Source organism: Gobio gobio, assembly GCF_949357685.1.
Source record: "Gobio gobio genome assembly, chromosome: 4".
NCBI lineage: Eukaryota > Metazoa > Chordata > Actinopteri > Cypriniformes > Gobionidae > Gobio > Gobio gobio.
Window position 1 is genome coordinate 35,400,438 of NC_137100.1, and position 14,947 is coordinate 35,415,384.

A 14,947-nucleotide genomic window follows, 5' to 3' on the forward strand; every position below is an offset into this window, starting at 1 on the left:
CGGAGTATGGAAGTAAATAGAAGTAAAATGTATAGGCGACTATCTACGTGCGGTAGAGAAAGTTACATGTACTAAAGTAACCGTGGAGATTTAAATGTAAACACTGCTTTTGTGTCTTTATCAGCTTTTCCATATATATATACTGGCCCAGATAATCATCACAAATACGTATCGCTTGCTCAATTTCTGTAAATCCTTTAATGAATGAATGACTCTCTCTACACATTTTTCTGGTCTTCGTCAACAGCCGCTTGCACAGATGGAGATTATGCTCTACTGCTATTCCTCCAGTTCCCGGGTGTGAACTGTTGAATTTTCTGTCGAATTTGAACCACTGAATTTGTGGAAAGCGAATTTGTAAAAGCTAAAGAAAATGGACCTAAAATTTTACAGGTAAATATGGATTATTGAATTTTTAATAATGAAAATGTGTGTGAAAAGTTTTGAATTTAAATATACACAACTTAAATATACAACCATGTTGAATTTCGGCGCATAAAAATGTAAGCCCTAAAAATACAATGCATTAAAATGCAAACATGGTTAATGCAATGCATATTTTTTCCAAGTAGTGCAATTCAACAAGCTTTTTAGTTTCGAAAACATTTAGCATTATTTTACCTCCATACCCGGAGCTGTAGTTCACGTCCTCAGACTCGGATTAATACGTTTCAATGTCAACACTATAAACAGCAAAATGAATCTGCAGCAGTCATGTGGTACAAGTAAGAGCTCTGTAAGTTGTTTACGTTCATTATTATTGTAATGTTATGTGCTTTGAGACATGAGAATTTAATGCCATCTCTTGTCTTGAGACGCTTTGTACAATCTGCTGTGTTTGTTCATGTGTTTTGGAGGAGGCGTGGCTTTGGAGACGCTCTGGAGAGAGGGTGAGATCTAATGTTTTCAAAGCTAACTTGCTATTGCTAGCCTCTCCGAAATCACAAGCATTTTACAAAACTGAATCAAAATGCAGTAAAATATACCCTTACCATTCAAAACTTTGAGGTCAATAAGTTTTTTTAAAGAAATTAATACTTTTATTCAGCAAGAATACATAAATTATCATTTATAATGTTAGAAACTATTTCTAAAGAATCCTGAAAAGGGTCAGGGTTCCCCTAAATAGATCAAGCAACTCTTATCAACATTAATAAGAAGAAATGTTTCCAAATATTACAACAACAACAACAACAACAAAAACAATCCTAGCAACTCTGTAAACTGAAAAGCACAAGGCAAGAGATCAACACAAGATGATTTCCAAGTCAGTGAATAACCACTGGAGTACTGTTAAACTGAGTGTAAGAAAGAGAGCATTGAGGGAGACCAGTAAAGACAACTCTGTAAGAGTTACAAGCTCTAGTGGTTGCCCAGATGCTTCAGCAGTCAAAGCTTTATAGGAGACTGGCACAGAGAAAAACACTGTTTAAAAATGTCATGACATCTCGGCTACAATTTTCCAGAATGTGGGAGACACTGAAACAGTGGTGAGGCTACACAAGGTTCAGGGTGGCACTGGCCCACTCAAATTAAATGAAAAAAAAAACAAAAACAAAAAAACATACATGCATAATAATACTCGTTCAAATACAATAATTTAGGGGATGTCTATCACAAAACTTTGCAGGGTGTACGTGGTAGAGGTTGACCAATTTAACGGTCTAACCGATTCATCTGCACTGTTAACCTTTTTCTGAAACTCTCGGTTATCTGCAATAATCCACACCGATTGTTTATCCCGATTACGTCCATTGCGTGAGCAAATGAAAAGGTGTAAGAGCGCTAATCACACTCTGCACAAACATGGCCGCACAAACTTTCACACTTTGCACAAACACTTGAATATGCACCTATAAAGCGCATATTTATCTTGGTTAACTTGAGAGCGAGCTGCCATGTAAAGTGCCTACTATTACAACCGCCGTTTACACATTATACCTGCGCTTTACTAGAATCCCCTTCTGTGATTTGATTCTGGAACCAGGCCTTTGGAACCTTGGGATTTAAAGATGGTTTTAAGTCAGTGCCATTAACTAAGATTATTGCTCAGTGTTTGTTCATGTTAATTAAAACATTTACTATAACTACATTTATAAAAAAAATAAGTAATCCTACTATACTATATTAGTAAGTAACATCGATTAAATATTTTTTACAAATACTAAAACGCAAAAAAAAAAAAATCATATTGATGGTACATGAAGGCTATGTATTTAACCTACAATGTTTTTTTGGCTCAACACTGTAAACGCATGTAAACACAATCCTTTGACGCTCTCCAGAGTGCAAACACAGATATGCACGGGATCGTCTGCCAAATCGCAAATATGCTATTATTATGCTAGAGAACACTGATCCTCGACCAGCAGTTATGGGCAGCTTTTCTCTCTAAATGCAGTCAGAAGCAGCAGCAGTCAATGCTTTGAGTGAGAAAATTCCACGCTAGTCTTAAGTCCCTCAGCCAGGGGAAGGCTAAGCTTTGCCCAGCCTTACATCCACTCTGTCTACACTGTAAAAAATAAAAACTTACTGGTAATTTCCTGCCAGGACATTATCCAGGAGATTTTACGGAAATTTCCGTTAGCCCTTAAAACACAAACTAATGCAATGTGTAATTCAAAATACAGGTAGAACACCTGAAAAAAACCAATATGCAAAATTCCTACATATTTATACAGTACATTGTGCCCTATATGTACAGACTTTTAAAAAAAAATTACACTGTATGATTATTTATCTTTGTTTATTGTTCTTATTCTGTTCACTGGATATTTTATTTATTAATGGAATTTTTCGTTATTTTCATGAAACTGTTGGCTGAATAAATCACATTTAACTTAACTGTCAATTTTTTTTTTATAATTCATGTAATTTAACCCTTAAATGCATACCTCGGGTCTTTAGCGATCCAAGACGTCATTCACTACCCTCCTCCTCAGTCATTTTTTAAAGTAAGACATCAACCTTCTAAGTATTCCTCAATCAATCCATTTTAAACAATATAACAATAATTTGAAAAAAATTATAATTGAATGCCTGTTTTTCCACTAGTTTTTTGTCAAAATGGTATAAGGTCGCTAACGACCCGAGATGAGTAAGATTGTACTTTTTTCTCTCTACACAATAATAAATGAATCTATAATGACGAAATAAGTGCAATTCAGCTTTATTCCACAAGGTGGCAATGTCTGATTCACAATGATGAAGTGACGTTTCACTAATAGTTACCTAAAACGAAACAATAATAATTATAATCTGCAAAACTTGAAATGGCTCAGCGATTTACTGCAGAGCACGTACTGAACACATTCAAATATTACTGTCACTTGATGATGGATCTGGTGAAGGAAGCTGTCAGTGATCAAAATACATTTTTTGAAGATGTTGAAAATGAGTTTTGAGAATATGCGTGAGATCGCGAATGTGAGCCAGAAGCTGAATATACTGGGAAATGAGCTCTGACGAGGACAGTGATGATGGTATAAAACATCTGCTCAAAATAATTCCTTCCAAGCTCCAAAAGGTAACAACATATTTTTTATTTTATTCTTCTGTAATTGTTACTCTAATATCAGGAGTTTTATATATTATCGCGACAGGTAGAGATCTATCCATGTTAGATATAGATACGGGTCGCTAAAGACCCGAATACGTAAGAATGTTTGCTGAAACAGTCGTGCATTTAAGGGTTAAATAAAAAGTTTAAAATTTAAAATTTCTGGCCTCGCCACTGCACTGAAGATGGCTGGAAGAAGGTTCTGTGGTCTGATGAGACTAAAATAGATTTTTGGCTATCATACTAAACTGTATGTTTGGCATACACCATAAAACTGACTCAAAAACACATTGGCTCCACTTGGGAAAACGTTCTCTGCACACCTAGAAGGCTTGAGAGGGTAAAATGAATACAGCAAAATACAGAGTAATCCTAAAAATAAAAAAAAACCCTGCAAGATACCTGTGATGAGGATTTATTCTCCAGCAAAACGATGACCTGAAACTAAAGCCAAAGCAAATCAGGAATGGCCTACAAAACCCAATGTCCTGCAGTGTGTGGGGGGGGGGGAGACAGTATGTGAATTGCTCACTTTCATCAGACTATCTTTCTTATGATTTGATTTAAACCTTTCAACGCTGCAGTTTCTAATAAAGTTGCCAGCCAACTGGCTCTGTTTTATTTACTTACTAAAGCCTATTTGTTTTTGCAATTGGTGCTTGGCGAGTGTTAATTCTGGACCTTGTGAGCATATAAAATGATGAATAATTAAAATGGCCTCATAATAAGCAGTTATGGTTACTCTGGGGCTAAGCAATTATGCGCAATAAAGTATGCGCATTTTCAGACAACTAAAGGATTGTGTGCAGGAAAATGGCGTATGTACTATGAACAGTTTTATTAATTTTGTCTATGTACTGAAGCATTTACCATGGAAACTACTTTTTTTATGAATGAGGCCTCAGGCCACAACACAATGACATCTATTTCACAGACCTTCTGCTCACAGCTGCAAGATTCATGCTTTTAACGAAGATATCCAACCAGGAACAAATATAGAGAAACAAAAAAATGGCAAATGTATCACCCTATCATCTGGATTCACAAAGCGACCCACTGTCTTTGATGAAGGGTAGGGGTTTTGGGAGTAATCATTAAGTGCTGTGGCACAAACTCTGGATGTATGGGTGAACGAAACTAAACACACACACACAAAAAACTCCAACAGTATTGTGATACTCTTGTCACGATACAGAATCAATACACTGTAGCATTTATTTTTAAGGCATTGACAATTGTTTTTTTAATAACTTAATACATTTTTAACAAAACCTTTTAAATAATCAGGTTTAACTGTGGAATTCCTGGAGAAAAACTACATTACCCATGATTCTGCAAATTATTTGTTATTATTTATTTATTATTAATAACACATTTATTTGACTTATTCGCACTGCTTCATGGGATTGTATGTTCTTTCCCCAATTAAAAAGACGTTAAACACTCTGTTGTATCTTTTTTTTTTCAGATTTTCAAATACTTTTGCTTCAAATCAAAGTTTGTAACCTTGTAGCCGGTTGACTTGGTTCATGGTTTATAACTCTTTAACAAAAACTTTTTGAAAACTAATGGCTGCTAAAAACGTGGCCAGGCACTAATGCACTCTATTGTAACAAAAAAGTATAATATGTTCTGTATCGTGACCCAAGTTTCAACTAGGGATGCACCGATCCACATTTTTTCACTTCCGATCCGATCCCATTACCTGAATTTGGATATCGGCCGATACCGATACTATTCCGATCCCAGAGCTGTGTTTGCTTTAATATTATTATTATCATTATTGTTGATTTTATATGATGCTGACATAAACTCCACTCAACAGGCAAGTATGATATGAACATAATAGTGACCCAAATTATCACGGTTATCAATTTATATTTGAAAATCAACAAACAAAAAATAAATCAAGCAGCTCTAAGCGCTTTTTTAAGCTAGATTCTGTGGGATTTCCTTCCTTATAATGGCCGTCGTCAATGGCAACGCATAATGCATAAATCTCTAATATTATATCTGTAAATATATTCTCAAGCAATATTCTTATCAGTGTTCTATCAGCTATGACACATTTAAATCTAGCATATTTTGTGTAAGAGCCCATACAGTATTCTAGTGAAATAAAGCATATATTTTCATATGATTTGACAGTTTATTTGATTAAATATCAATAATCCAAAAGGTGTGCATCATACCTAACACCTAGATGAACACTTTACAGTCAGTTGTATGACTAAGTCATTCTCTTCAAATGCCATTTAAGTTAGAAACGTGTATAGCCTACCAATGTTGTATGTAACTTTAGAGACGGCCCCTAGATTCGCGAACGTCAAGCCAACCTAATGCCAGTCATATAAGATGCGCTGTGGTTCTGCTGTGTTTTGTTTAAAACTATTTTCGGTGCTGAAATAGAACATAAACTGTCAATCACTGTATGATGAATGAATCTCCTGCGTGCATCGCACGTTTATCTCTGCTTTGAGTGTAGATTTCAGCGAGTGAGTGAGAGCCGCGCGCGCTCTGAACAAAACTACGCTAATCTGAACGCCTCTGATTATTATATTCATAAACTCAATATAAACACGTGTGATTGGTTATAATGCGCAACGTGATTATAACAGATGGCTTTTGAGAAGACCATAATAAGTTCAAAGTGGCTGGTGTGAGTGTTACACAGCCGAAATACACACGCAGATGGCGATTGTCAATGTCAAGCCCTGATTATTATCTCTAAAATGTCACCCTAGTCTTGTCTGAACTTGTCTGCTTTTTTAAATGTTTGATTGCGTTCGTTGTGTTGTACGACGCGAGGGAGCTTCCACCTCTCTGAATTACGGTTTTGCAAACATTGTCTTGCTCTGCGGAGTTTCCAGTGTGAAGTATTTCCACACAGCTGACATGTTGGCTAGCCACAATGCTGCTCAATGATATCCTGCTGCAAACTGCGGAATGGATTTCCTAAGTGGGGCGTGTCTCATAACTCTGTGTCTCATTGAGCCGCGCCTCCGTTCAGGAAATCCATTCCATTGTTTGCAGCCAGCTAGCAGACAAACCGGCGGGAATCACTTTTGGAAAGCGCAGACGTAGCTCATGGGTATCGGATTTCTCCGCAGGTTGGATCGGGAAAATCCGATACGTGAATTAAGCTGGTATCGGTCCCGATACCGATACTGGATCGGATCGGCCCCATCCCTAGTTTCAACACAAAAGAACATTGATGATTCCCAGTCCAACTGAGCTCCGGAGGAAGGGTGAGGCAGGTCAGGGAGTCGCTACCAGTAAATGAGAGGAATCTATGGTTTAAAAAAAAAAAAAAAAAAAAGACGACGACAATGGCAGGCAGAGTCACGTGACACAAAAGCACAGGCAGCTGATTGGTGCATTACCCTGTCAGGTGATAGGTTGGAGATGCAGCAAGCAGAGAGTGGGTGGTCCACACCACAAACGAGTGCTGGTGGCTGCCAAAAACAACGAGAGATATAGCATCACTAAACACACGCACATTCCCAGAAAACATGCAAACACTTGCAACACGAAGAAAAGTGTACGCACGGACACAAAATAACAAGCATCAATCTGACAGAGCGAGAAATCACGAGGGTCTTCATTCAATTAAGCAGTTTAGATTGAGCCTCTAAATTATTGATAAATTAGATGATGATGATTGTAGTGATACAACTCGGTTTGATGAAGACAATTTGACATGAAATGGCAAAGCATAACACGCACACAACAGACTGTGCTGATGGGATCAAGAGGAGACATGACAAAGACACGTACGTACAAACATTTATCCACCAAACGAAGACAGATTTAATGATCCAACAACTGAAATGAGTATAAACTCACACTATGCACTAACCATCCACGAAATATGAAGCAGAAGGACAATGAGAGATATTTAGTGATAAGGGGAGAGATTGAGATAAAACGCGGTGGTGCAGAAAGAATGAAAGAGATACAGATGGAGAGAGAGAGAGAACAAGGGTAAGCAAAAGAGCATTATCTTAACAGCATTCTTTAATAATTCTGTATTATGGAGAACAGGAAGAACAGAGCTAAACAAGACAGGAGAACAGCTGGCCTGTCACCACCCCACACACACACACACACACACACACACGGCTCTCTTTTCCCCTGATTCAGATCATACCTCTTCGAATCAGTTCAGTTACCCTGGGCATTCACTCCTCAGAGAGGAGAATTAGAAACCCACCTGGGGTCTGTCTGATAATGAAACATCAAACATTAGTAAATGGGTAGAGGGGGAGAGAGGGAGAGTGACTAGTTTGATATAATAAAAATGTGTTGCAAGTTGCAACTAAATATAACTGGCATTCTGTTGTGCCCTCTCTAGACTATTCTTACTAAAAAGACATTATTGTGAAGGGCCACTATAAATCTAGGACAGAAGGCTTGAGGGAAGGAACATATACCTGCTGTTGGAGAAACTGCAAACTCAAGATGTTTTAGTTTTGATGTTCAACCTGGTGCAATGTGAGACAAAGGCGTCGATTTATCGATTAAACAAAAGGGTTACAGGAATTTTCCAGGAATAGCTTAAGCTCTTTCGACTGTATCCGTGTCATGTTGTCAATTACCACAGGAAATCATGTCAACTCTCTTCTCAGGTTATAAAGAACAGGAAATTCAGTAATGCACTTACAATGGAGTCCAGCGGGCAAATGCCTCAGAGGGGTTCAAGGCCAAAATGTGAAGCTCAGATTTTTGTCAAGGCATTTTGACTAACATTCAAAACTTTATGCTCACCAAGGTTGCATTCATTTAATCAATAATATAGTAAAACTGTAATATTTCACAATATTTATATGTGGAATATTATTTTATGTGAAATTATTACAATTTAAAAAGTAATTGCTTGCTATCAATGTATTATCAATGTTGAAAACAGTTGTGCTGCTTAATATTTTTGTGGAAGCCATAATTAGTTTTACAAGGTTTCTTTGATAAAGAGAATGTCCAAAAGAACAGCATTTATTTAAATAGATTTTATTTTTGTGACAATATAAAAGTATTTACTGTCAATTTTTATCAATTTAATGCATCCTTGCTGTAAAGTAAAGTTTGAACAGTAGTCTAAATGAACGGTTCTGAAAGTCAAAAACACTTTGTTGTGGGACTACTTTTCTAAGTGGATAAACATCTAATTACACATTACTGACGTCATGACGATGATGACAAATGTGACTAATGCGGCCCTCATTTTATTATCAAGTGTAGGAGCGCGTGTGTGGATCCACACAACTGGTGTGAATTTGTGGGCAGAACTGTGTTTTTTTTTTTTATGCATATTGAAATTCCAGAAAAATCTGTATGATTTCATGCCAGGCTGTGTGACTCACAAGGCGACTCAGATCTGCTCGGTGACACACACAAACAGATTTATCCCCCATATAATGAGGAGATTGAAGAGTTGATTGAAAGGGTGATGATACAGAGACAGCTGACTCTGATGAAGAGCGCAGATACTGACAAATTAACAAGAAGTAACACGATCTTACAAGCACTTCAGGCAACAAGACCGACATTTCTGTACAGGGTACCAACTGATGCACATGAAAAGGATGGTTCTGCAGAAAAATGCAATCATTTTGTGTCCTTATAAGGGAATAATTACAATACTTCCAATAATCATTTACTTGCTACATTGTTGTAATCCCATTTATAAATTGCTCTCCATTGGAGGCAGTTTTAAACGGCTCAGAAATGAACAAAGGCCTTAGACAAAACTCCCATTTAAAGTCCCCAAATAACTGACCCCCATTATATACAAATATATACAATTTATTTTCCTAATATTCTATTTTAGGCCTAATTGTGCATATTAAAGCATATAGAAAATATAGTGATACACATCTGAATCAATTGTAGGTGCACTCGATAAAATGTCAAAATCCTGCAAACTACTCTAACCAAAATAAAGTTTCATAATGATGCAAGTTTTTCAAACTTCCTCAGGCTTACAAAACATGCAAAAGTATTAACAAATTTAAAACAATTCATTAAGAGTATTTACAGCTGATAATAAATGACAGAGGCCAAACCTGTAAATGTGCATCCAGTGAAGATGTGGAAAAATTCTATGAAAGAAAAAATAAGAGGAAGAAAAGAACCATATTTTTTTGTCATAATTATGTTCATGCTTTCTTTTTGATTCTTTATTTAACTCTCTTTTTCTCATTTTGAATTAAAGATTGGCTGCATACTATTGCAAAAAATATGAGACGATTTAAATGATCAATCTGAGAAATGTAGCTGACTAAACATTTATAGTCGAAGAGAAGATGTTTGTTTGACTACATTTTAATCAGTCGGTTAATCACAGAAAAAAAGAAAGCAAAAACAAAAAAGGAATTGGCAAAAATCAGGCAGTGACCAATCGTAACACGTCTGGCAAAGTGTGGAAACATTTTGAGAAGGTGAAGAATAACCACAAAAATGTGACATGCAACCTCATTTAAAAAACTTATGTAAAACTTGTAAGTAGTAGACAAACATTAATTATTTGACACAGAAGATAAATGTTTTTATATTTGTCAGAATACATGCTATTTAACCAAAGGTAAATAAAAATAATAATAAAAAAAAAAACGTTCAAGGGGGCAAATATTCCCCCTTTATGAAAAATGCACGTAACTTGTGAATGATGGCATGATAAAAAGACTGATGGCAGAATGACAGTGAGCTAAGCTCACAAGATGAGGCTGATTTCAGATCAGCATAAACACAACTAAAGTCATTGTTCCTGAATAGTACCATACTGGATAAATGTCACGCAATAAACAAAAACAACCTAACAACGTATCCAAGTGGGAAAAACTGAGATCCATGCAGCTCAACATTTTTCACTCAAATTCCCCAAATTATACAAAAAAGCATTTCACAGCTGGCATTCTAGATTGTGCATAAAGGTCCCTTACGGACAAGTGTGTGCTGAAGCGAGTCCAGTGCATTTGTTTGTACTTGTGTACTGCTGAAGAGTTTCCACTCCCATAATGTTGTACAGACCTTCGTTTAGTCAAATAATGCGTTTCCATTAGTTAGAGAAAAACAAGCAACATCCATCTCTTTGCCTCTTATTTGCAGTTTGCATGAAATCAAAGGGTCTGTTATCCAACTGTGGTCGCACTTCTTTGATTGATTCAAACACACGGTTATATGATGCCAATTATGGTCGAAATTATTCAAGTATTCACTCTGTACTTGACCCCTGGGCTGCTTACCAATTCTTCAACAACGTGATTCCCATTTAAACATGACCTAAATCTGTGTCTGTAACACTTCAATCATTTTTTAATGAAACAATATGCTTATTAATTGCAAAACAAGTCAGATTTGCAGCATGGCTTTGGTAAGCATGAGGGCCGACGCAATGGAGCACATGTGGTGCCTTTTTGATATGTATTCACATGACCACTCAGGGACGTCCAGCTGCTGCAATTATGAATTGTTCTGACCTTAAACTGAGCTCAAAACAACTATGTTTTATTTTTATTACACATGCAGGGAGATGAACACAAGCCATCTGCTGCAGAAGTTCTGCATCTGCTTTTCAATCAGAATCAGAAATGATCATCCATTCTATGTAGTTTGTGTGTTAATGTGAAGGAGTGAATGACTTAAGGTTATCAATCAATGGATGTATAATGTTAAAGCTTTATGAAAGGTATGAGAAAATATTTCAGAATTACTGCATTTACACACACATCTGAAAAGATTTAATGCTAATTGAACTTCAAAGCTCCTGTATACGAGTTGATCACACAGTTAACTGAAGTTATAAAAATGAGCATTGAAATGCGTTTTTCTTTTCCCTTTCATTTTTCTTCTTCTCCATCTCTTCACATTTTGCCCTCCTCTTGTACTACGTTTCCATTTCGCCACTTCACCATCACATTTTCTTCTTACCAAACATTCTCAACCTTCACAACACATATTCCTCTTCCATTCTCCGATCTCATTCTCTTTCGTTTTCTCCTCATCTTCCTTTTTCTATCCCATCTCTCCACCTCTCTCTCCAACCTTCTTCACCCCTCCCTTCCCCCATCTGAGGTGCATGATCTCGAGGTGAAAATTGGATTCCTGCATTTCCTCTCTGACGCAACAAGATTAAACAGATGTGAATAAATGAAGATGGATAAATATAAAAAGAGTCAGAAAGAGAAAGTGAGAAAAATCAGCTGCCTTTCCTCACTTCTGCCAGGTCAATGTTGGAAGGAGTGTATACTCATTAAATGATGGATATGATTTTGAATGAAGGTGTGGGAGTTTAACTAACTTCAGAAATCACAAGGAAAGAAACTTTACATTTCTGACTGGCATGAGCACAAGTGACTTACAGCAAACGACACGACACGATACAGCAGCACTAACTAACTTTTTTAATATAATCTCATTAATAAAAACACACGCTCACATGCAGCGCCTAAAATGAACACTTACCAAATTAAAGTAAAAATTGGCTTTGGGATTGGGAGTTCACTAGTTGACTGGTAACTTTATTAAGAACCGCAGGGCCCCAAATTAACTTTAACTCACCAGCAATGGCAGCAATATTGTGCGCCATAAATATTTCTTACCAGCTATGAAACATTTTTATGAAATTTTTTTTTTACCCCAACTATGACAATGTACATTTATTTTACTTTTTTCCTTTCATGTGGTGACAAAAAGCAGATTGTGACAGGTGCAACTTAACCAGCAACTGTATCAACCCCTATAAGAGTGACACAAATATGCAAGGAGATACACTACTGTTCAAAAGTTTGGGAAAACGATTTTTTTAAATGTTTTAAGCAGCCTATGTCCACCACGGTTGCTATATTTGATCAAGCATACAGTAAAAACAGTAATATTATGAAATGTTACAATTTAAAATAAGTTTTCTATTTTAATATGTTTTAAAAGCTGATTTTCAGCATCATTTCTCCAGTCTTCATTGTCACATGATGCTTCAGAAATCATTCTAATATGCTGATTTAGAAAACAAGAAACATTTATTATTATCAATGATGAAAACAGTTGTGCTGCTTAAAGGGGTCATGAACTGGCTTTTTTTTTTTTAAATGTATACTGTTGTCTGAGGTCAACTTATGACATTCCCGTGTTTTTTTACATTCAATAACATCATAATGAATAAGTAATAGGCTATTTTCTACCCTCCTGCAATGCTCGGTTTTTATGGGTGTGCCGCATTGAAGACTTGGAAGTAAACACCCACTGCTTTGATTGGATAACACAGTTTTGCATATTATAATGAGCTTTGGCTCCCTTACACGTGAGGAATTGTTTTGAAAACTTCCAATGTGGAGAAACGGCAACCAGAATGATTCGCCCACTGGGGTTGCATAATGTCTTTAACAAACAAGGCAAACAAGGCAACAAAGGCCCGATCGGTAGATATAACCGCGAACCGCATCACTAACACACGCGTGCGCGCACACACGCACAAGCCAGTACACTGTAAAAAAAAAAAAAAAAATCAGGTCTCCAATTGAAAATTTTCTAGTGACCGATCACATCTAAATTTTTCAGTTGGCCAAATTGAATTTCTGTGAATTGATGCAATTTAATTAACAGAAAATCAATTTGGCCAACTAAAAAATGTAGATGTGATCAATCACTAGAAAATTTTCAATTGGAGACCTGATTTTTTTTTTTACAGTGACAAATCAGCATGTTCAAAACTTCCGCAATTGTATTTTTCCTTCAAATTACCAGTCAAGAGAGTGAACAACGCACATCAAGAAAGGAATGTTATGTCACTATTTAAGATAGTGTGAGCCCTGGCCCATACATGTCTGAGTCTGATCACGAATCACAGGACAATGAACCAACAACACCTCAAACCTCAAAGACACGTACATAATCAGTAGATATCAAACGTAACAATGCAATACTATCACATATAAAAAACATTTTACTCACATAATTGTGTTGGATCATTCCTGTCAGATCCAGAAGCCACAGCATAATTTTTTTTTTTTATCTCATCCTGTCTGCAAATCCAGTCTCTTGTTTACAAACGAATCCACAGTGAAATGAAGCGAACAAATGCAATGTCTTTAGCAAAGTGAGCTGGATCTCCATTAAAAATAAAGTTCAACCATGCATTGCTAATACTGAATCCGAAGGAAGCTTATGGCATGTTTGAAACATGCTTTATTGCATGGAAGTTCGATCTGGTTTAGCTCCACGTAGGCCTATGTTATTTATCAATAACATGTGATTACATGCACAAGTCGGTGGGCGGGGCTACAGAATTAGGCATTGGTCTTGAGGTGGCGTTTCACTACACTCTGACGTCACAGGTAATAACATTCGCAGATCGAACGTTTGCTGAGCCAGCTGTCAATAAACGCTTTTATTTGACTAACAAGGAAGTTTTCAGCTCTGACAGGATATTCTTATATATCTCAATTTCAAAAGCTCAAAGGAAAGTTGATTTCTCAATTCATGACCCCTTTAATAGCTTTGTGGAAAATGGTAATATTTTAGGACCCAGCAATCTTTGGTAACATTATAAATATCTTTACGGTTACTTTGGATTCATTTAATGAAACCTTGTTGAACAAATAGATTTTTTTTAATCCAGTAAAAAATATTTGAACAGTAAATTCTCAATTCACTTGGCAGGTGTGGCAAAAAGTTAATTTTGGACCCTGCTCACATGTCATACTGTGTGGCACAGGGGGAGCTGATGAGGTCACATGATCAGAATAGCTAGCTACAGGCTGTTTGTAATAAATATATTCTGGAACAGGAACTTGTACCACTATATTGTTACTCAAAACAGACCGCAACACTTGTCAGAAAACAAAGGTAAGGATGGTATGACATTTGCTTTGAAGTAAAACAAATGCAATCATTTTGGAAAAAGATATAAAAAAACAATATACCCAAGTGTTTAAATGTTTAGTTGTGATATTATAATTACAGGGCATCGTCATTTCAGTTCATTGTGGAGAAGCTGAAGTATTTTTTTTTTTAATTATATCTTGAAATAGCTTTAATCTGGCAAAGATCGAAGCAAAGATGGATATGGGTTTACCAGATGCAAGAATTTTGACTGAAAGTTTGTGTACAAAATTCTGAAAACATCAAAATTAATAAAGCAGGCCTCTCTCAATCTGCAGCAGCAAGAAGTCTGACACATCTAATCCTTTCATCTGAGATCACAAGGTAGAGAAGAAAAGCTAAAACAGAAGAATCCAACGTGAAAGGTGAATGTGAAAAGGACAAACTGTTGTCAGTTCTTGCCGACATTTCTGTGGGACTGACATTGTCTTCACAGGAGACTAAAGTACATTCGAAAAATGCTAGCAGCAAAGGGAACACCCTAAAATTCCTGGATGACTGTGTTTCCAAAAA

General features: G+C 36.4%; 2 protein-coding genes across 7 annotated transcripts in view; one reads left to right on the plus strand and one right to left on the minus strand.

Moving 5' to 3' along the window:
- The window catches only part of LOC307124756 (uncharacterized protein), a gene marked incomplete at its 3' end in the record, with an annotated part of 457,096 nt that overhangs the window by 355,343 nt on the left and 86,806 nt on the right, over window positions 1–14,947 (plus strand). The window lies entirely within an intron of this gene.
- Window positions 1–14,947, minus strand: part of klhl13 (kelch-like family member 13) — a 64,184-nt gene that overhangs the window by 19,872 nt on the left and 29,365 nt on the right. For 3 of the 6 annotated variants that reach the window (XM_079816166.1, XM_079816165.1, XM_079816164.1), the window contains one exon: window positions 6,943–7,014. The exons of the other annotated variants lie outside the window; for them this stretch is intronic. In XM_079816166.1, coding sequence (XP_079672292.1) covers window positions 6,943–7,014 — 72 coding nt within the window. The remainder of the gene's footprint in view (window positions 1–6,942; window positions 7,015–14,947) is intronic. 6 annotated transcript variants of the gene reach the window in all.